Raw genomic sequence first — 19,277 nt, 5'->3', positions numbered from 1 at the left:
AAAACGGTCTGTACGTAGTGTGTGTGTGTATGGCAAAACGGCCCCGAAAAGGACGTGCGTACGACGCATCTCGTCCGGTTCTGCGGCACAAGGATAGCCACGCAGCTACACAAAGGCACAGGATTATTCGGTAGTATGATGGGGACGGGCATCGTGATGGTGGTGTGGTGGTGTGGTATCCGTTCATTCCTACCTGATAATAGCCTTTGTGAACAACAGCAAGCGGTGACGGGAGAAAAGTTGGGGATAGACGTCATCGCCCGATGAAATCATTGTCCCGATGCGGCGCGTGGTTCGCTCAGCCCTGGAGGGTCTTACGCGGGCGTCGAGCCAATATTCTTGGCTGTGCTTTTTGCGGCTAGGGGATCGGCCTTGCGTCTATTGGATGCGGATCCGTCCGTTGTTGTTTGGGTCGTTTTGGCGAGAATGCTGAGTGAGGTTGACGTTGTGCTGGCGATGGTGGCACAAAACCGTTCAGGCTTCTTTGGAGAGTAATTATAGTCGGTAAGTAGAGGCACTGAGGCCGGGACAGCGCACGGTGTCCACCAGTTGTGAGTGACATACCATTACTCTACCGTATGGAGAGCCCACCAGAATTACTTCTGCAGCTTGAAAATTTGTATTATCATTATCTTATCTTGCTATGCATCTATTGACCAGCATGTCTGCCATTATCTATAACTTCGCCTGCTCCACTTGCTTGCCAGTCTCGTCGAAAAAGATCTTCCTCCCACTTCTCAGACTCTCCTGAAGAGCACATCCAATTACGACTGCCTGTACAGCTCCGCTCAGCTTAAATGGAAGCTTGTTGTTATCTAGACATGCCGCCGTGAACTCATTTGCCTCCTTCACAAACGCATTCTCGAATCGACCATAGTATGTCAAAGGAATCTCACGTCGGATACCGTTCGCCTCATGCACCTCCAGCAAATTGTTCTGCGGACGCGTATTGATAGCCAGTTTCCCCTTGGTGCCGATAATCTCCGTCTCATCGTGCTGGCCCGGCGCGTTCATGCGCGATGAGTAGAAGTACGCAATCTTGCCGCCATAGAACTCCACCACACCAACACCGTTATCAACGTCTCCGTACTTCTTCAAGTCGGGCTCGATAGCCGTGACACCAAACGCAGCGACGCTCTTGACTTGCGAGTCCTGGCCGAAGAACCATAATGCAAGGTCAATATCGTGCACATTGCAGTCCACGAAGATACCTCCTGAGAACTGGGAGTACTCAACAAAAAACGGCGTCGGATTGTACATGTCGCACGTTTGCGACCTGACGATCGTAGGGCGACCGATGGCGCCCGAGTCCATGCGCTCAAAGGCGTCCCGGTAGGAGTCGTCGAAGCGGCGGGAGAAGCCACACATGACTTTCAGATGAGGCTTCTTAGCCGCAGCGTCAACAACAGTCTGTGACTGATCACCTTGTCAGCATCCTGCTCTGTTCCGGCACCTCAAGTCTCAGGGCTTACAATCTCGACGCTCGTACTCAGCGGCTTCTCGCAAAGCACATGCTTTTCTGCCTCGATGGCCTGTATGGCTTGCTGAGCGTGCGCAGTAGTCACCGTGGCAATCACAACAGCTTCAAGGCCTGGATGCTTGAGCATCTCTTCGTAATTAGTGTAAAGTGTGGTGCCATAGGGCTCAAGGTTCTGCTTGGCCCATGCCAGCTCTTTCTCATCTGGTGTCCAGGCTGCTACGAGCTCTGCTCGGGGTGTGCGATTGAGGAAATGGAGGGCATGGCGAGAACCCATGCGGCCGAGGCCGGAGCAGGCAACCTTGAGACGTCGAGGTGCCATTGAGTGGACTGTGAAACTTCGAGATGGTGGTGGATGGGAACGTTGGCCTTTACAACGAGAGTATCAGTGATTTGTAAATAGTGATGATGTAAGAAGACCTTGGGACGCGTCTAGCAAACGTACACTGCAGTTCTGTCTCGACGACTTCCAACTTGCGCCGTCAGCACCAGAACAGGAATCTGTTGACAAACCCCGGATTGTGTAATTATGCCACAAGACAGATGTGGATGGGCCATTTCGGAGGCAGACCCTCAATCAAAGAGCGAATCACAGCGCTCTATGGCATATTTCACAGCATCACATTCAGGGGCCACGGCGACGAAGCTTTGGGCGGGTATTTGTGGGTCATGGAGGTTTGCGGATGAAGGAATTCTCGCCGACTCGTCGATCTCTCCTGCCTTGGCGGAACACATGTTCCGCCAGGCTGACTGTACACATCGACATTCGAACAACATCGCTTGGTTCTGTTGGTGACTGATCGCATGAATGTCGCGGGGTCCTCAATGGTATGTATTCTGTGACAACTAACGCAGCTCCTAGATCCATACTCCCCATTATATGCAAGACATAAACAATCAGATACTTCAAAGCCTAGCCTTGTCACTATCGTCCATATCAATCATCACTTTCAATACCAGTTCACCTTTATCGTCTTTCGTTTTCGCTGCCATCTCGAATGCTTTCTCTACGTTGTCTAATCCGGCGTAACGATGCGTTATCATCTTGGAGAATTGAGGATAATTCGGACCGGTCTTCGACACAACCTCAATCCCAGTAGGATACGTGTTCGCATAGCGGAAGACGCCCACGAGATCAACTTCTCGTAGAGCAGCAGCTGAGATTGGAAGAGTCTGAATCGGCGTGCCCATTCCGATCATCATGACTCTTCCACCCGGTCGCGTCGAGAAGATGGCTGCTTGCAGGCATGACGCAACACCTGTGCATTCGAATGAAACATCAGCCTCTCCGACGAGGGTATCTGGTCTTGTGCGCTGGATCTTGCCAATGTTGCCTGCCGTCTCACGAGCAATGTCAAACTGCTCCTCGATCGTATTCCCCCTCTTCATGGGGACAGTGTATCCATGGTCCGCAAAATTGTGCTGCACTGCAAAGTTCACTCGTCCTGGATCTATATCTGCAATGACTACGGTGCCAGCACCGGAGATCTTAGTCATTGCTGCGACAAGCAGGCCGACAGCACCAGCGCCGAACACCACCGCTGTGCAACCTGTGCTAATTTGAGCTCGTCTCGTGCCGTGGATAGCAACACCTAGTGGCTCTAGTAGTGCCCCCAGATCCAAGGAAACATTTTCAGGAAGCCTGATTGAGTGTTAGCAAATATGTCCTGCTAGCTCTAAGCTTGGGCACTCACTTGTGGCACATCTTCGCTGGATGATTCATCCTATCCCTTAGAGTACCCTGCGTATGTGGAAAGTTTCTTGCCGAAGCAGCGAAGCGCATGTCTTTGCAGATGTTGTACCGTCCTTCGGCGCATCTCTCGCATTGTGTGCAAGGGAGTCCGACCTCCATGGCCACTTTATCTCCGACCTTGAGGTCCGTCACTTTTGATCCCACAGCTACCACTACTCCAGCAGATTCATGTCCGAGCGACATGGGCTCTTTCATGATGATATCTCCATTGCGACCGTGGCGGTAATAGTGGAGGTCGGAGCCGCATAACCCAGTCGCGCGGACAGAGACTTGAACCTCATGTGGATCCGGAGGGAAGATTCCTCGTTGCTCCTGTGTTCTCTGTCAGTCCTTGAGCTTGGAGGCTGCGAATGAGGCGCTTTACAATTCTTAGGTCCTTGGCCCCGTGGAGCACTGATGCATTGATCTTGCTATTTGCACCAGATCCATTTGCTTGAGCCATTGTCAGTAAATCTCAATGCGATATTTCAATCGTAGAGAGGAGGCTTCTCAAGAGATAAAAAATGCTTGATGTGAAGAGGCATTTCCAAAGGCGCGTACATGTGTTACTGCGTCCTGCAGTCATCGGGAGGAAAAGCGGCTACACAAGCGGCTAAGACTCCGCTGTGTCGGCAATTGAGACTCAGAAATCGGGGAAGCAAACGCCGACGGAGGCCTCATTTTGGCGGGGCAGTCTTCACACCCCGCCACGAAGCCTCCTTGAGCTCCTGAGTTTGGCGGCTTGTCTTGCCGATCGGGTCTAGAAGATTCTGATATATCACACCCTTTCCTTTCTACTCATATTATTGTATTGAGGGCAGCATCAGTTTGCAATACAGCACAACCCCAATCATGGGCTCGATCCAGCAACTCTTCTCTCTCGAGGGCCAAACCGCCCTCGTCACAGGCGGAACTCGAGGAATCGGGCAAGCAATGGCCCTAGCCTTAGCTGAAGCTGGCGCCGACATTATCCTCATCCAGGTCCGTTCCTCTCTCGTCTTTAATCATTCAAGCAACTCACATCTACTCCAGCGCGACACATCCAACACTGAAACCCAGCACCAAATCTTAGCCCTCGGTCGCAAATGCACTATCCACGTCGCCGAGCTCTCCGACCGCGCTGCCGTCTCCAGCATCGTCCCAACTCTCCTCTCTCAAAGCCCAGAACTACAGATCCGCATCCTCCTCACTTGCGCAGGTATCCAGCGCCGCCACCCAGCACACGAGTTCCCGATTGAGGACTGGGACGAGGTCTTGCAAGTCAATCTCTCAAGTAACTTCGTTCTCTGCCGCGACGTAGGCGCACACATGCGTACCCTACCTCCGCTTCCTAACACCACGAACCAGCGCGGTTCCATCATCAACGTCGCCTCTCTGCTCTCCTTCCAGGGCGGCATCAACGTCCCGGCCTACGCTGCGTCGAAGGGTGGCATTGCGCAGCTTACGAAGGCGCTGTCGAACCAGTGGGCCGGAGAAGGGGTCAATGTGAATGCGATCGCGCCAGGTTACATTGCGACGGAGATGAATACAGCATTAATCAACGACGAGAAAAGGGCAGCGTCGATTCTAGAGCGGATTCCGGCCGGGCGGTGGGGACGGCCGGAGGACTTCAAGGGAGCGGTGGTGTTTCTTGCAGGGAGAGCGAGTGCGTATGTGACAGGAGAGATTCTCACTGTTGACGGGGGATGGATGGCGAGATAGGTCGGAACAGCCCGAGGCGGCCGTGATGCTCTGTTTTGCCAGACTTGCTCGTGTTTCGAAGAGAATACTGTGTGACTAATCCCTCATTGGTCGTCTCGACTTATTTCTGGCAAGTAGTACAGCCGTTCGTCGTGAGTCTCCGCACCGGAGAGTCCTCCAGCTCCTGCAAGCTAAGGTAGGCAAGGTAGTACCGGAATCCATAGTCCACACCGACTATCAGCCGCAGGGACATCCATCCGGAAAAGGCCTCGATTGGCCAGTCTCTCCTTGCGCAGGCAAGTGGTTCCGTCCCCATGATGAGTCTTCGTGCCATGAGAAAACGTGTCGACATCCCTACCGGTGTCCACCGGAGGCTGCACAGGATTGCAAAGCTTGCTGCATCATTGGTAGATGTGGGCGGTAGCTACCGTGCTCGGACTTCCATTGGCCGCTAGATTATGCATCAGGGAAGTAAGGTCTGCGTACCTCTCAGCGCCGCACACCGATTGTGAATGCCGTGCGGCCCCGCGCGGAGGGAGCGCTATGTATGTTGTATTTCCAGTCTTTTTTAAAAGGCGCAAGTGCCGTGCGTGTAGGTGGCTGGGCAGATATGCACATACATAGGTTCAATCACCATTTGCAAAACAGACCAGCGTCCAATAGTCAAGGAGGAAGTGTCATGGTCATTATTCGTAGCCTGTCCGTATTCCGGACACAGGCAAATCAAGCCTATGCTCTATCTAGTAAAAACCCAAAGGGAGAATGACAATAAAGAACAATTACAAGATACAAGAAACAACGGTATCTCAGTGTGTCTCCTACCACTTGATGACCTTATTCGGGAAATACTCGTCAATCAGCTCCATGTAGTAGGGCTTCAACTCCTCAGCCTTGGGCACGTCGTCGCTCTTGCTGTACAGATCGTAGGGGTTGAACGCCCGCACAGCCTCCAGCATCCTCTTGTCCTTCGCATTCATCATCCACATATATGCGCCCTGGCTGTGCCACGGGTAGAAGGAGTGGTAGCGGATCATGGCCAGCGCCTCGTCCGGCAACGTGCTCTGCTCCTTTGCGATGTGGTACAGATACTCGTCGTGGCCCCAGCTCAGCATCACATTGTCGAGGCCGCAGCCAGGCGTGTAGATGCCATGCTCAGTGGCGTAGATCGAGTCTCGAGAATCCGGGTTGCCGGCGAAGGTGTCCGGGTAGATGATCTTGCGGTCGAACGCACAGCCGACGGGGAACGTGTCGCCAACGACGTCCCACTGGCCCTCGGCGCCAAAGAAGAAGAGCAGCTTGCCGAGATCGTGGATCAAGCCTGTGAGTTGCATCCAGCGGGGTTTGCCGTCGCGACGGATGGCTTCGGCGGCCTGTAGGAGGTGTTCGATTTGGGAGAGGGAAGTGTCCGGGTCGGACTCGTCGATGAGGGTGTTGAGCTTCTCCATTGCCTGCCAGATTGTCATTTCGGCGCGTGTCTTGCTCCGGAAGTCGTTGCGGGCTTTGAGGTTGTATGCTACGGTCTGCTTCTCGTGTTGCTCACGGTAGAAGTTCTTCACCCGGTCGCATGCCTCCTCGTACTGTCGGAATTGCGTCTTGTCCTTCTCGGCATCGAACTGGGATTGCTCGTAGATGTCCTTTTCTTTCTGGGTGGCGCTGCCTTGCTTGACTTTCATGGCAGCTTTGAGCACGTTGACTTCGTCAATGGCATCGGATGTAGCCTCTAGCGCGAGGCCATCTCGATGGCTGTTGAAATCCTCGGCAACGTTGGGAGCTTCGAATATAGCGCCAGGGGCCATGATGCAGATGTGTGTGTATGTATGCGACAATGTATTTATTTGGACTTCGAGAAAACAAACCCACGAGATATGAAGAGTGATTGCTAATTCTGGGTGCTTAATTGCGGAGAGAGACAGAGACTGGGAATTCTATGGTCTGGGGAGAAACAATAGATTTGAACGTAGCATTGAGTATATGTAGCCCGTACATCCGCAGACAATCCATCCTAGCAGCCCCAGGTGGAGCCAGCACGAGCAGGGAAAGTAGATGGTGTTGACCACCAAGATATTACCTCGTCTGCCGAGTCGAAAGTGGTGAACAAACCTGACGAGAACCCACTTACCATGTACGCCATTCGAGAAAATTGATAGATGTAAAGTGGCCGGGATAAAGACCGTGCCATGATCATGCTGCGTGTCGTGACGCTCCAAGTCTCCATATTGTTCCAGGGTGGACGGCTAGCCTAGCCACCAGATCCATGGGGAGGCAAATCTCTAGGCACCACGCGCGTTCCCATAAGTTGAAAAAAGTAGAAAAACGCCCGAAGAGGCACATGTATCATAGCATAGAAGTTTCAACGTGCATGAGGCGCGGATATAGGTGGAGCAAGTCTGGCGGTTGAAGTTTTGACCTTGCGGCGAAAATTTCCTCCTTGGCCAGCGGGGTAAGGCTATTGGCATGGTCAGGGAACGTAGTGACATGTCGGGCTTCTGCACACGCATGGATGATGATGCGTGATGATCTTCGAAATGCGTATTATACATGTTCGAAATCTGTAAGCGGCGTGCGGATGAAGGATGAGGATAAGAGAACAATATATGAGGTGAGTTGTCCGCGCTGATCTTTAAGTATCTGAGCCTCAGGCATAAAAGCCTAAATGCCCTCAGGCAGATATTCGACTGCTAAGGTACTGCTACCCCGCCACCAAGAATCTCGGGCAATCAAGCAGCGAAATGTCGTCGGTTTCTGAGCTGAAAGCACCGACCACTGTCCTTAATTTGATGATCTATGCGGCTAGAAGCCCGGCAAACATTCCGTAGCAGCTGCGTCGCCGACTGTGCAAGCATATTTCTCCGTCGTCGTGCTGTTAAGAATCTTATCCTAAAAGACCGGCTGTGACCTTCGCTCGCGAAAGACAACCTGACGCCTGCTTTAGATCACATCATCACACGTCATGTCGCCAAGTCCAGATATCAACACCCGCTTCACCCTTAACAACGGCACCACTATCCCAGCTTTGGGGTTAGGCACCTGGCAATCATCGCCTGGCGAAGTCAAGCAGGCCGTCGAACATGCTCTAAAAAGTGGCTACAGGCACATCGATGCCGCATACTGCTATCAGAATGAGAATGAGGTTGGTGAGGGCATCAAAGCCGCCATCGCCTCGGGTGCTGTGAAGCGGGAGGACATCTTCGTAACAACCAAGTTGTGGTGCACGTTTCACACACGCGTTGAGGAGGGTCTGGACGAGAGCTTGAAGAACTTGGGCTTAGATTATGTCGACTTGTTCTTGATGCATTGGCCTTGTCCCATGAATCCAAAAGGTAAATAGATTCATGGCCTACGTGCCACAAAGTGGGAATAACTGAACGTGCAGGTAACCATCCTTTGTTTCCCAAGCTTGAGGACGGTAGCAGAGACCTGGACGTCTCCACCTCGCACATCGAGACCTGGAAACGGATGGAGAAGATTCCCAAAGAGAAGACCCGTGCCATTGGAGTCTCAAACTATTCGAAGAAGTACCTCGAAATTCTCCTGAAGCATGCTACGACTGTGCCCGCAGTAAACCAGATCGAAAACCATCCGTATCTTCCGCAGCAAGAGGTCGTCGACACATGCAGGCAGAACAACATTCTCGTCACAGCTTATAGTCCTTTCGGCAGCACCGGGAGTCCATTATTCAATGAGGTCGCCGTCAAGTCTGTGGCAGACGAACACAAAGTATCGCCCGGCACAGTACTCCTGAGCTATGCTATTGCGAGAGGCATCGTCGTCATTCCCAAATCGGTAACGCCTTCGCGAATCGAGGAAAACACGAAGTTGATCGTGCTTTCTGGGGAGGAGCTTGAATCGCTGGAGAAGATCCACAAAGAGAAGGGCATTACTCGCTATGTGTACCCTGCTTTTGGTGTGAACTTTGGATTTCCAGACAAGGCCGAGGGTAGAATCTTGCCAGGGGGAGAATGACTGATGGGACGCCTGTGAAGAATGAAAAGTCCTGCTGGGTATCTAGATTGTATAGATCTCTCCTTGCTCAAATGAGCCATGTGCCAGCACCAGACCCCAGCTGTGGCTCGTGGCGAGAATGTTTAGGTCGTCTCGTGTATCGCCCAACAGCTCAGATCCGCTTGACTTTGGAGACAACCTCATCCAGCTTCTCCAATAGTCTATCCTTCTCTTTCAGAGATGCCAACCGATCTTCTTCCATTGCTACTAGCTGCTGTTCCAATTCTTCAAGCCTCTTCTTCTGCTGTTGCTCGCTCTGTCCAATACCAGGGAGCACATCTATCAGAAAGTCGATCTGCTGCTGTTTCGTAACAAGATCTCTCGACAGCTCTCGCATTGAAGCGTAAAAGTATTCTGGAGGGTGCGGCTTCTCTGGATCATATTCTGCCGAGTCCGGATCTTTGGACAACTTTGTCTGAGACTGTGTTTGGGTGTCTTGTTTCGCATATTCGTCTTCTTTCAGAGGATCCCAGTCTGGCTGACCATCTATCGCTCGGTACGGAGCACGTGTGTTAATATACATAAGGGAAGAGTACATTTGTATTGTGAGCTATGTGCATTGTCAGAGTGGGCAATTTCGACTGCCAGGTCATACTAGCCGTACCTGGTCCAGACAGGTCTGGAGTTGCGATAATCGATCTGCCATGTCAATAAAACTTTGCCTAGGTGGTCTGAGCGAATGATTTGACAAGCTGTAGGCGAAGTTTGAAAGTACCGTAGCGGTGAGTGCGCTGTTTGGTGTCCAGCTTTGCGTAGGATGTTAGTTCATGAACAAGTTGGTGATCGCGATTTTAAGGTGAGGTTAAGCGTCAAGCGCTTGCTTCGGCCTGGGCCCCCGGCGCCACACTTTACTGGGCCCCCGGCGCCACACTTTACTGGGCACGCGCGTTTCGACGTCAACCCAGTTGCCAACAGCATCATGCATTGCTAGACTTCATCTTGTGATCTGGATGTTCACTTCCGTCTCTCCCGTCTCTCGAGCACAAGCTGCGTGGACATTACATTCCCGAACGAGGCCATCGTCGCGTTTACGCTCGCGATGGCTTCTCCAGCGAGGGCCATGTGCGGCTAGATTCATGTCAGATGAAGCTCGTGACATTTCCCAAAGATTGCACGAACGCCCTATTAATGATAATAAGGCGCAGCCAACCTTGATCCTCGATACTCCGAAACGAGGTCGACCCAGAAAAGAGAAGAATATCAGAAGCAAATCTCCCATCAAAACTGAAATTTTGGACGAAGTCAGCACTGCTTCCGCCACTGCACTGGATGAAGTCGTGCAAGGGTTTGACGACATGCGAATGGCATCAGAACCTCGCTTTAGTGCTGGTTCAAGTCACCATAACGATCTCGAGAGCTTCTTACAATATGCGCAACGCGAGAATCTGGGTCGGTCAACGACCGTCTTCAACGGCACAAAATACGAGTACACAGTTGCCGACACACTGCGGCGATACCATTTCGACCTGACACGGACAGGTCGTCGGTCAGATCTGGGTATAGACTTGATCGGCCGATGGTCGGTACCTAGTTCCGCAGAGCCTCTTCGTATCTTCATACAATGTAAGGCACTTAATTCTGGTCTCTTCCCTAGCCATGTTCGCGAGCTAGCTGGAGCCTTCACAGGCATACCGACATGGTTTAAAAAAGACGTCCTTGGTTTGGTCGCCAGTCCAGGCAACGTCACGAACGGTGTCAGGGATGCAATTGAGAAAAGCGAGATGCCCATGGGATTTCTCAAAATTAGCTTGGATGGTGTGGTAGAGCAATTTCACTGGAATCGGAAGGCGACCGGGATAGGACTCCAGGGAATGGGAGTGTCACTCAACTATGGCAGCAGTGATTCCTCAAGCGCGAGCGGAGACGGAGGCGGATGCGTGAACACGAAGATATGCTTGACATATAATGGTTGGCCTATCAAGAGCCTTGCCGCCAAAGCACCAATGGTTGATACTGCAACCAAAGCCCAAGAGACCAAATTGCGACCCGAGAGAACCTGAGTTTCATATCAGACAGAAGTGACAACTTCGCGATGTCATAGTATGTGAGCGAAGCTTCGCGAACCAACATTACGAAACAACGGCGGGGATGTTGTTCGAACACTATCACATTAAATGAGATAAATTCACATTCGGATAGAAAGCTCGTCGTTGCTTTTGATAGGGAGGTTGTCTTGTCGACGGTATGCTTGAAAGAAGCCTGAAAAAAACAAGATGATAATCGGACCTCCATTTGCATGAAACCTTTGCTTTAATTACGTTGCAGGGCAAGGCAATGCTCCGACCGTGTACAGTCTCGGATCGCAAGCCGGAACCTGGTTCAGATGTCCTCAGTAAGGCTGTATTGCAAGTCAGGACAGACAAAATTTTCTTTCTTTGCTCTCATTTACCAGGTAATAGGTATGTATATATCACAGACGAACAATGCAGTGGATCGATTCAAGAATGTGGCCAATGACAGTCCTTGGGAATATTCGGTTAGGAAATAGTGGGTCTCTGTTTCCCCGCTCTGCGTTCCAGGAAGCTTCAGGCCTTGAATACGGCGTGACCGTCGCAAGTTATTTCCAGCAGAAGCAGACGGAAATAACTCTTCAATCGCAACGCGACACACTTGCACCGCAGACGCACAGTCAATTTCCAATGCCAATGCGGCTGTCAGATAAGCCAGATGGCTGACAACGCTGGAGCCGGCTCCAATATCAACCAACACCATCAGCATGAGCATCAGCCCTCTCCTTCCCCGTCATCAGCATTGAGTGTTGTTGGTCTGGTTGCTGCGCCATCACATAGCAGCCCAAGTACTGCATCTCCGCAGGAATCTGGGGTATCCAGGTCCAAGAAATGCGATGTTCCGCCAAAGAAGAAGCAAAAGCGTAACAAACCCACCTTGAGCTGTGCCGAATGTGTGGAAAGGAAGACAAAGGTTTGTCACTATGATCCCATTAATTTAATCCCCTGTTGTCTGCTACAAGTGTTGCACAAGCACACGACAAGGGGTTACGGCCTTCTGTGGTATAGGCGACTATAGCAATATGCAACAACATACAAATGCGCTTCTCAAGCAAATATTACGTGGGGGCACGACTCAGCACTCAATATACATACATGACGTCCCATTCTCTACTCGCTCAATCAGACGTCGCAATTCATCGTCGTCGGCATACTGAGACTGACCGAATCTCATATAGTGCGATCGCGCTCGACCACAATGTTTAGCATGTATCAAGCGCATGTCCGAATGCAAGTACTCAGACGTCGCCAATGCTATAGCATCCGTAGAGTACGTCCCCGCTCTTATAGCCGTTTGCTGATCTTCGGCATCATCTTTATCCCCGGATCTGCAGCCCGACTTTCACTATCGGGAAGATCCTCGCTGATGCACGCTATACAGCAAATCAGCCCCCAGAGTGCCCCAAAGAACTAAGAAAGAGTCCGTCTTCCCTCCACCAGATCCCACAAATGTGACTGTTCCGCCAGAGGTATGTCAATTCGTCAATCTCGCGCCGCCGTTTTGCGGGTACCTTGTTGTGCTTCCACAATCTGAAGATCTCGAATCTCTCTACACCTTCACGGGCTTTTCCGTGCCTTCGGTCTATTGCACATTGCCCGGCCGAGAGACTCTCATTTGAATCCTTGATTAACCCCCTCGGCCTCTTATTGGTTCGCAAAATTCGATGTCTTAAGTCGCAGCGGTAACCCAACTCCTATAAGTACTCTCTGTACTAACCCTAGTGTTGCCTAGATACCCCTTCCACGATCTCTGTTCCGACAGAATTCTCTTTCTTCAACATCTTCGTCACCATTTCTCCTATCCAACATTCCTAACACAAAGCATGCGCCGTCTCCGGTTTTCGGCTTCAGTGCCGAACACCCATTTGCGAATTACTGGACAAGTAAAGGGGGTCTTTCCGAGGTCATCGGCGTACTGCCTAGTAAAGACCAGGCAGACTTTCTCATTTCGACATATTTCGACACAGTCGACCCTGTGTATCCAATGATAGAACGTCATTCGTTTTATGTTGACTACGAAGACTTCTGGGCGATGCCACAGGAAGAAAAACACACAGCAGATCCTGCTCTACTATCCTTGCATCTAGTCATGTACGCAATGGGGCTGCATTTCGTGACAGGCACGTCTGAGCAGGAAAGATCACAAATGGCTGAATTTTATGTCTCTGCTGCACACCAGGCTCTTCGCATATCCAGCTATCTCAGTCGAGTGTCAATACGAACAATCCAAGCCATGATACTCCACTGCTACTTCCTTATGAACGATAACCATGCTTCGGACGCATGGTCTTTTGGGGGTGTACTCATGCGGCAGGCCTATGCCATGGGGCTTAATCGAGATCCCGAAACCATTGTGCCAAGAGGGACACCACAAGAGAAACTGTCACGGCTGAAGGTCTGGCAGGCAGTCATGGTACAAGATACTTTCCTCACCGTCCTTCTTAAACTTCCTCCCACCGGCACGTTCTCGGATATACCTGTAGAATTCCTCACCGATAATCTTTCCAACTCGCCATTCAACACCAGTTCTTCCATCAACGGTGACAGTGATATCAACATCAACCCTATGAGCATCAGCAATATCGCTCCGTCGAATCCCTATCCTCCATACGAGCTCTCCGATCGCGAATACATACGATGCATGTGGCGCATGGGAAACTTGGTTCAGCGCATCATTTGCATGCCCCGGTCCCTCACACGACCCCTATGCAACTCGCAGCGCGAGAAAGAGGACCTGAGCGGCGCGTTCCGGGACCTATTTTCCTCGTTTCCTTCGCATCTCACCGTGGGCGACCGCGACTCGATTAGCAGTCTGGCCGTGGCAGACCCGCGCGGCTTCCGCCAGAACATGCTCTGCCGCAGTGTGTATTGGCACTGCTACATGATCCTACAGGCCGACGAAAACGAGGCCGCTGGGGTAGCCTGTGATGTGCGCGGCGCCCTCGAGGCTGCGCGCATGGGCCTCGAGACGTATTTCCAGATGTGGGAGTACATGAAGGTCGACGCCGGGGTATGGTGGGTGTTTCAGCACCGCGCGTTCGAAGAAGCGGTAAGCGCACGATCTCCTCTACTATGCATCCTTCCACGCCGAATCCTTTTATTCCCCTGGTCGACCCTGCTCCAACTCGCGAATCTATTGCTGACGTGATTCTTTTCTCCCAAGCTTATGATGGCGCGTATCCTTGCTATCGAACAGGAAGCCGTCTCAGGCACTCCTCTCGTCTCGGATCCCCTGCACGCGCTCGTACGCATCGATATACGACGCATGCTCGAGATCGTGGAGCAGATTGGTGCAAACGCGCCGGAAATGCAAAAGACACGGACAGAGGTCCTCAGAAACGCTATGCAGGATATTCAATGGTACTAGCTAACGCTAGTGTTCCTTTGAGGGGGGATTTACATATGTATATGACAGTTAGGGGGGGCATCGGGGGGCATGTAAATCTACTTCTCGTATTTCATTGGGCGTGTTGAAAAGTGTTTTGATTGTATGAGTGGGTGGGTGGGTCTGCGTATCGTGCTTGTATGCTGTCTTCTGGTTAGACACGTAGCCAAAAGTGTACACACAATTGTGTCCTCCCAAATTGGCGGCAGATCTCGTAGCTATTAGCAGAAGTTCTGCTAAGTAGTGAGCTAGCCGCGTTGGAGCGTAGAGCACGACTCCCCTTTTATTACTAGCTCCAAGCCACATCGCATGCATCGATAGAATAGTGATTTGGTGAGATAGACGTGTGTTTGTTTCAAGATTCTTGTTCAAACCTCAAACAAGCTCAGAATATCAGACAGTTATCACTGCGTGGTTAATAAATACTTAAACAGAGCCTAGACATGTGCAGTGAAAGCCAAGACATCAAGGTAAATTGGTAGTTGTAGGGATTTAGGAATACGAGAGGACAATGACAAACTATACAGTACAATGCTCCCTGGACGGACGTACAATATTTAATAATCGAATCGATCAGGCACCACCACTGGCGCAACCAGAGACCAGATATAGATACCATAGCAAGCCCAAGAACTGACGATCTTTGCCCAGCTTGCCCAATAAGTCCTTCCGACTGCAACAAAGTCGTCGTGACTCGTTTCGTCGAAGTTCATTGTGAGCAACGTCGATACCCAGCAACAGGCGAGCAAGAAGATGATGTGGAACATGGCATAGTTGTACTGTGTCTGGCTACGTTCATCGTCTCGTGGATGGTTCTTGCCGTCGTCGGATTCGTCGTCAGAATCATCATCGAGAGCACTGGCCGGTAGACTTCCACTTTCGACTGCAGCGCGTAGTGCAGCCGTTCGTAATTCACGGCGGCTTTCGGGTTGGGTATAGATTGGGCCTGCCTCGTAATCTTCGGTTGCGAGTTGTGAGTATGAGTTGCCTTGGCTTCCTAGGGCCAAGCCATAAGTGGCGGCCCGAGTCGTGGTGTATGCAACAGTTACGAAAGTCACAATGGCTCCAACAACAATTGAAGCGCGACGTGTGCCTCGAGCGCGGATAAGAGGGTTGCATTGGTGATCGTCCGGCTCCATCCCTACAGCAGACATCGTCAAGTATGTGCAATACACTGCAACCATGGCCGACTGGGCTAGACCTGCGCGAGTGTTGTAGTTCTGAACAACTGGGTGGATCGATACAATCGAAGCAATGAATACAAGGAGAAGATTGATCTGTTATTCTGTCAGAAATGTTTGTGTCTGAGCCGAAGCTACATACCGTGATTGCAGCCTGATTCATTTGACATCCGCTCTTCGCGAAGAAAATATACATGACGATGGTCATCGCAAAGGAAGCCAAGTACATGGACAACGTAGTTCCAACAAGCAGACCAGTCCATACTCTCGATTCGGCAGTCTCGATCTTCTCCTGGCAAAATTCGGCCCAGTTATGCGCGAGGTCCACGAGTAGTATTAGGCCGATGAAGAGAAAGAGGATGGCGCCGATTAAAGCTAGGTTCTTGCCCCACGTCGCGAAGAAGGTCTCCGGTATGAAGAAGCTTACGACGATAAGACCGACCCAGGCCAGTATCTTTGGGCCCCAGAAGCCGTTTTGGATGGGCGCGCGACCGTCCTTCGAGGAGCGAACGCCAAGTAACATTGTAGCCATGATCGCATGAAAGATACCTAACGCAAAGTTCATTCGATGTACTGCGACGAACCCAAAGCAATCTCCGCCGGTGCAAAAGTGCATGTAGTCAAGCGTCAAGTGTTCCAACTTCTTCATTGCCCAGTCCGTGAGCATAAGCCAAGATATGATTGAGTTGACGAGGAGTATGAGTGCGTATGCGATACGAGTAGCCATGCTATTCTACGTAAACATTTGGGGCAACGAATATACTCTAAGCAGTTTCCGCATACCTGTTTTGACATTTTCCACAGGCGCTGAAGACAGCAGAGCATGTCGCGGCTCCGCAACATGAAGCGGCAAAGGTTCCGATCTGTTTAAGCAACCGTTAGTCTCTGAAGTCGCAAGAAACATCCTGAAGTGATAACATACAGTGCCAATACTTGGCACAGCAAGCAGCGGTATAGAAAGTAGCGCGCCCATGATCGTGGTAGGGTATATCGACGTTGAGTGTGTTGAAGCCTGAACAGCGTTGACCTCGTGCACAGCAGAGGTTCCAAATGACATACGACGCTAGATTCTGACACGTGATCGTCGGAGATACCGCTAGTCAAGAATAAACATTAGGAACTGATAAACACTCCCGGTGACAGAACCACTCGCTTATAAAACCATTGTCTGTCCTCCTACCACCGGTTCGCCATTCTCAGCTGCGCGTCCGGTCAAGCAAACGTGTTTGTCGCGACTTCTCTACCACTTTTGTAGCGACCTCCTCAGCCGACATACATACTGAGCTTTCACTTATGGGCTCTCGGTGATCTGAGTGATTGTCCTGGCGTGCGCATCTTCTAGGCGTCTAGATGCGACATGGGTTCAATCAAAGCTCAGAACACCATACGCATCGTTTCCCTCGTGGCAGCAACTGCAGCATCACTTGCAAGCGGGACAAACGTACGTACGATAGCTGCCATAGTGTCCTAATGCTGATAAAGCAATGAGCAGTATGCATATTCAGCATGGGAGCCTCAGCTTGCTGAGCGTTTGAAGCTCTCCGCCACCGAAGGTGAGCTTATCGTACGTGCTCCTCGCCGCAAACCAAGCCTCTACATACTGAGTTCAACCAGGGGACATTTGGGAACTTGGGCATGTACATCACGGGAATACCGTTTGGAATACTTGTGGACCAGAAAGGACCAAGAGCAGCTGCTTTGATAGGTGCCCTTTGTCTCGCCGCAGGATACTTCCCAATCCATCAAGCATATGACAGAGGGATGGACGGGATGAGCACCTCGTTGTTGTGCTTCTTCTCGTTTTTGACTGGTATGGGCAGCTGCAGCTCTTTCCAGGCGTCTCTGAAAACTGGTAGGTAGTGGCAGCTGGCTCAGAAACTGGAGCTCACAGTTAGTAGCTGCATTGAACTGGCCACAACATCGTGGGACAGCAACAGCTTTCCCAGTCGCAGCGTTCGGTCTCAGCGCATTCTTCTTCTCAACGATCTCCAGCATAGTGTTCCCTGATAACACTTCCGGTTTCCTGCTACTCTTAGCGATCGGCACGTCCGCTATTGTCTTCGGTTCTATCTTCTTTCTACACATCGTACCTGCGCACTCTCCGTATACAGCAATACCTAGTAGTGATGGGGGACGAAGGGTAGACTCTACCGAGCTATATCGCACTCACTCTACTTCATCCAGCCGATCGACCCAGCCCGTGCTAAATGAACCAGGTAAGAGACCCTCCGTCCCACATCGTGCAGATACAGATGAAGGTGGTCATGCCAGGAGAGCAGTCCATCTTACGCGTGTGATTTCCTGATTCGATGAGGCCTGCTGCGACTGGCTGCTCTATCTGTCTGTATTGGTTACATTTCACTCTATGTATATCCTTGTGAATCTGAGAGACTCTTGCGGACTATCATGAACAGAAAACGACGGTCTTGCCACAGCGTCCACCGCAGATGACGATATCGCTTCCGTAGCCTCGATCCCGGACGACGCCGTCCAGAATATGAGGAGCAAATGCTCACGTTGGGTAGATATGTCGGGACTTGCCCTTCTATTGAAGCAAGAATTCTGGCAACTTTGGTTACAAATGGGTCTACTATCTGGTATAGGCCTCATGACCATCAACAATATTGGCAACAATGTAAGCAAGAAAGGAGAGCTGCTTCTGGCTTTAGACTAACGTCATTCAAGACTCAAGCCCTTTGGAGGCACTTTGATACTTCAGTACCTGAGGCCACCATTATGAATCAGCAGTCGTTCCATGTTTCGGTGTTATCGTTCATGTCATTCACAGGGCGTCTTTTGTCCGGCGTCAGCTCAGACATACTCGTTAAGAGACTGCATGCAAGTCGGTTCTGGTGTGCTACTGCCGCTGGAACTATTTTTGCCCTCGCACAGGTCGCAGCAATGAACATCGAAAACCCGCACAAGCTGTGGATAGTATCCAGTCTTACTGGACTGGCATACGGCTTCTTATTTGGAGTCATGCCTGCCCTAGTGGTGGATTCTTTCGGTGGGAGTAATTTGTCAGTGAATTGGGGTTTCATCACTTTGGCGCCGATTGTATCCGGGAATATCTTCAATCTATTCTACGGAGTAATCTATGACCATCACTCGACCGTCGCGGCGGGTGGCGAGCGTGAGTGTGGAGATGGTCTAGCATGCTTCAAGAAAGCTTACATATTGACATTCTTTGCGAGCATAGCGGGCATAGCGGTTTCCTGGTGGGGTGTGAGGCATCAGCGTACCGTGCAGCAACGGCTAGAAAAAGAGAGACAGGATGACCACCGCGGAGCATAGAAAGCAGAGTGATACTGCAACGCCAGGGATCTTTCGCCCTAAACTGGTTCGGTTCCCCATCCGCCCTCCTTCCATAGTTCCTTCCGATATTTAAACATTAATGGCGTTGCCTCTAGGGGAAGCTGCAATATCTTCACATCATAAAGAACGGTAGCCAGATTGCGACCGAGGGATGTGCCGGACAGGTGATTCAGTATATCAACGGCCAGAAGCTTCCCTAAGTCCACGTTGATGGCTTTGTGTACAGTTTCAAATGCGACAAACATGCTCGGCTTGGCTGAAACTATTCAACAATTAGACGTGCCTCCACCACCACATATATTAGATCGATCGGGTGCGACAACTCGGTCTGAGAATCTAGATCCTCTTAATGAGTAGCAGCGACGTTATCAGGAGCGATGAGTCCGGCTAAGACGGGGACGCATCGCTTCACAGCCTCATTATCAACTCAAGGACCAGAGACGATTGGGAGCGACTGTGGGATGCAGAACCAGAGGAAACGATGGCCAATCAAGAT

At 51.1% G+C, this 19,277-nt stretch overlaps 10 protein-coding genes across 10 annotated transcripts; 5 read left to right on the top strand and 5 right to left on the bottom strand.

Annotated features, from left to right (window-relative positions):
• Positions 1 to 665: 665 nt before the first annotated feature.
• Positions 666 to 1,902, bottom strand: EJ05DRAFT_206316 (NAD(P)-binding protein). The gene is made up of 2 exons (XM_033739785.1): positions 1,473 to 1,902; positions 666 to 1,416 (listed from the first exon to the last, which is right to left on the bottom strand). The coding sequence occupies exons 1-2, from the start codon at positions 1,797 to 1,799 to the stop codon at positions 676 to 678; spliced, it is 1,068 nt and encodes a 355-aa protein (XP_033604794.1). The 5' UTR covers positions 1,800 to 1,902; the 3' UTR covers positions 666 to 675.
• A 328-nt stretch (positions 1,903 to 2,230) lies between these two features.
• EJ05DRAFT_473250 (GroES-like protein) lies at positions 2,231 to 3,886 on the bottom strand. The gene is made up of 3 exons (XM_033743358.1): positions 3,595 to 3,886; positions 3,172 to 3,542; positions 2,231 to 3,119 (listed from the first exon to the last, which is right to left on the bottom strand). Exons 1-3 carry the CDS (start codon positions 3,670 to 3,672, stop codon positions 2,384 to 2,386), a joined length of 1,185 nt encoding a protein of 394 aa, XP_033604793.1. The 5' UTR covers positions 3,673 to 3,886; the 3' UTR covers positions 2,231 to 2,383.
• Positions 3,744 to 4,960, top strand: EJ05DRAFT_206324 (2-deoxy-D-gluconate 3-dehydrogenase). The gene is made up of 2 exons (XM_033739786.1): positions 3,744 to 4,190; positions 4,242 to 4,960. The coding sequence occupies exons 1-2, from the start codon at positions 4,062 to 4,064 to the stop codon at positions 4,908 to 4,910; spliced, it is 798 nt and encodes a 265-aa protein (XP_033604792.1). The 5' UTR covers positions 3,744 to 4,061; the 3' UTR covers positions 4,911 to 4,960.
• A 514-nt stretch (positions 4,961 to 5,474) lies between these two features.
• Positions 5,475 to 6,922, bottom strand: EJ05DRAFT_206274 (DUF706-domain-containing protein). Its single transcript, XM_033739784.1, has one exon. The coding sequence runs from the start codon at positions 6,683 to 6,685 to the stop codon at positions 5,708 to 5,710; it is 978 nt and encodes a 325-aa protein (XP_033604791.1). The 5' UTR covers positions 6,686 to 6,922; the 3' UTR covers positions 5,475 to 5,707.
• Positions 6,923 to 7,460: 538 nt separating this feature from the next.
• EJ05DRAFT_473247 (aldo-keto reductase-like protein) lies at positions 7,461 to 9,155 on the top strand. Its single transcript, XM_033743357.1, has 2 exons — positions 7,461 to 8,209; positions 8,263 to 9,155. The coding sequence occupies exons 1-2, from the start codon at positions 7,840 to 7,842 to the stop codon at positions 8,850 to 8,852; spliced, it is 960 nt and encodes a 319-aa protein (XP_033604790.1). The 5' UTR covers positions 7,461 to 7,839; the 3' UTR covers positions 8,853 to 9,155.
• On the bottom strand, positions 9,004 to 9,537 carry EJ05DRAFT_497192 (uncharacterized protein; the record flags this gene model as incomplete). Its single annotated transcript, XM_033746514.1, has 2 exons — positions 9,004 to 9,441; positions 9,496 to 9,537. The coding sequence occupies 2 exons, from the start codon at positions 9,535 to 9,537 to the stop codon at positions 9,004 to 9,006; spliced, it is 480 nt and encodes a 159-aa protein (XP_033604789.1).
• A 430-nt stretch (positions 9,538 to 9,967) lies between these two features.
• Positions 9,968 to 10,891, top strand: EJ05DRAFT_497191 (uncharacterized protein; the record flags this gene model as incomplete). Its single annotated transcript, XM_033746513.1, has 1 exon — positions 9,968 to 10,891. The coding sequence occupies one exon, from the start codon at positions 9,968 to 9,970 to the stop codon at positions 10,889 to 10,891; it is 924 nt and encodes a 307-aa protein (XP_033604788.1).
• A 1,128-nt stretch (positions 10,892 to 12,019) lies between these two features.
• EJ05DRAFT_206134 (uncharacterized protein) lies at positions 12,020 to 14,291 on the top strand. The gene is made up of 4 exons (XM_033739783.1): positions 12,020 to 12,170; positions 12,282 to 12,369; positions 12,633 to 13,949; positions 14,064 to 14,291. Exons 1-4 carry the CDS (start codon positions 12,121 to 12,123, stop codon positions 14,265 to 14,267), a joined length of 1,659 nt encoding a protein of 552 aa, XP_033604787.1. The 5' UTR covers positions 12,020 to 12,120; the 3' UTR covers positions 14,268 to 14,291.
• Positions 14,292 to 14,565: 274 nt separating this feature from the next.
• Positions 14,566 to 16,432, bottom strand: EJ05DRAFT_473243 (membrane protein TMS1). Its single transcript, XM_033743356.1, has 4 exons — positions 16,389 to 16,432; positions 16,250 to 16,329; positions 15,609 to 16,194; positions 14,566 to 15,562 (listed from the first exon to the last, which is right to left on the bottom strand). The coding sequence occupies exons 3-4, from the start codon at positions 16,191 to 16,193 to the stop codon at positions 14,843 to 14,845; spliced, it is 1,305 nt and encodes a 434-aa protein (XP_033604786.1). The 5' UTR covers position 16,194; positions 16,250 to 16,329; positions 16,389 to 16,432; the 3' UTR covers positions 14,566 to 14,842.
• Positions 16,433 to 16,823: 391 nt separating this feature from the next.
• EJ05DRAFT_434347 (MFS transporter) lies at positions 16,824 to 18,760 on the top strand (the record flags this gene model as incomplete). The annotated part of the gene is made up of 6 exons (XM_033741652.1): positions 16,824 to 16,907; positions 16,959 to 17,030; positions 17,081 to 17,318; positions 17,365 to 17,724; positions 17,914 to 18,101; positions 18,152 to 18,760. The coding sequence occupies 6 exons, from the start codon at positions 16,824 to 16,826 to the stop codon at positions 18,758 to 18,760; spliced, it is 1,551 nt and encodes a 516-aa protein (XP_033604785.1).
• Between the last annotated feature and the right edge of the window lie 517 nt (positions 18,761 to 19,277).

Source organism: Pseudovirgaria hyperparasitica (assembly GCF_010093815.1).
Source record: "Pseudovirgaria hyperparasitica strain CBS 121739 unplaced genomic scaffold EJ05scaffold_2, whole genome shotgun sequence".
In the NCBI taxonomy this organism is placed as follows: Eukaryota; Fungi; Ascomycota; class Dothideomycetes; order Acrospermales; family Acrospermaceae; genus Pseudovirgaria; species Pseudovirgaria hyperparasitica.
This window is presented reverse-complemented; position numbering and strand designations above follow the sequence as displayed.

Coding starts and splice junctions, on each gene's coding strand:
- EJ05DRAFT_473250 (XM_033743358.1), bottom strand. CDS start 3,672: ATGGCTCAAGCAAATGGATCTGGTGCAAATAGCAAGATCAATGCATCA. Junction 3,543..3,594: donor GGGCCAAGGACCTAAGAATT/GTAAAGCGCCTC, acceptor CAGAGAACACAG/GAGCAACGAGGAATCTTCCC. Junction 3,120..3,171: donor CCAGCGAAGATGTGCCACAA/GTGAGTGCCCAA, acceptor ACACTCAATCAG/GCTTCCTGAAAATGTTTCCT.
- EJ05DRAFT_206274 (XM_033739784.1), bottom strand. CDS start 6,685: ATGGCCCCTGGCGCTATATTCGAAGCTCCCAACGTTGCCGAGGATTTC.
- EJ05DRAFT_473243 (XM_033743356.1), bottom strand. CDS start 16,193: ATGGCTACTCGTATCGCATACGCACTCATACTCCTCGTCAACTCAATC. Junction 15,563..15,608: donor TGAATCAGGCTGCAATCACG/GTATGTAGCTTC, acceptor ACAGAATAACAG/ATCAATCTTCTCCTTGTATT.
- EJ05DRAFT_206316 (XM_033739785.1), bottom strand. CDS start 1,799: ATGGCACCTCGACGTCTCAAGGTTGCCTGCTCCGGCCTCGGCCGCATG. Junction 1,417..1,472: donor TGAGTACGAGCGTCGAGATT/GTAAGCCCTGAG, acceptor CAAGGTGATCAG/TCACAGACTGTTGTTGACGC.
- EJ05DRAFT_206134 (XM_033739783.1), top strand. CDS start 12,121: ATGTCCGAATGCAAGTACTCAGACGTCGCCAATGCTATAGCATCCGTA. Junction 12,370..12,632: donor ATGTGACTGTTCCGCCAGAG/GTATGTCAATTC, acceptor AGTGTTGCCTAG/ATACCCCTTCCACGATCTCT. Junction 13,950..14,063: donor ACCGCGCGTTCGAAGAAGCG/GTAAGCGCACGA, acceptor TTTTCTCCCAAG/CTTATGATGGCGCGTATCCT.
- EJ05DRAFT_206324 (XM_033739786.1), top strand. CDS start 4,062: ATGGGCTCGATCCAGCAACTCTTCTCTCTCGAGGGCCAAACCGCCCTC. Junction 4,191..4,241: donor CCGACATTATCCTCATCCAG/GTCCGTTCCTCT, acceptor CATCTACTCCAG/CGCGACACATCCAACACTGA.
- EJ05DRAFT_473247 (XM_033743357.1), top strand. CDS start 7,840: ATGTCGCCAAGTCCAGATATCAACACCCGCTTCACCCTTAACAACGGC. Junction 8,210..8,262: donor TTGTCCCATGAATCCAAAAG/GTAAATAGATTC, acceptor CTGAACGTGCAG/GTAACCATCCTTTGTTTCCC.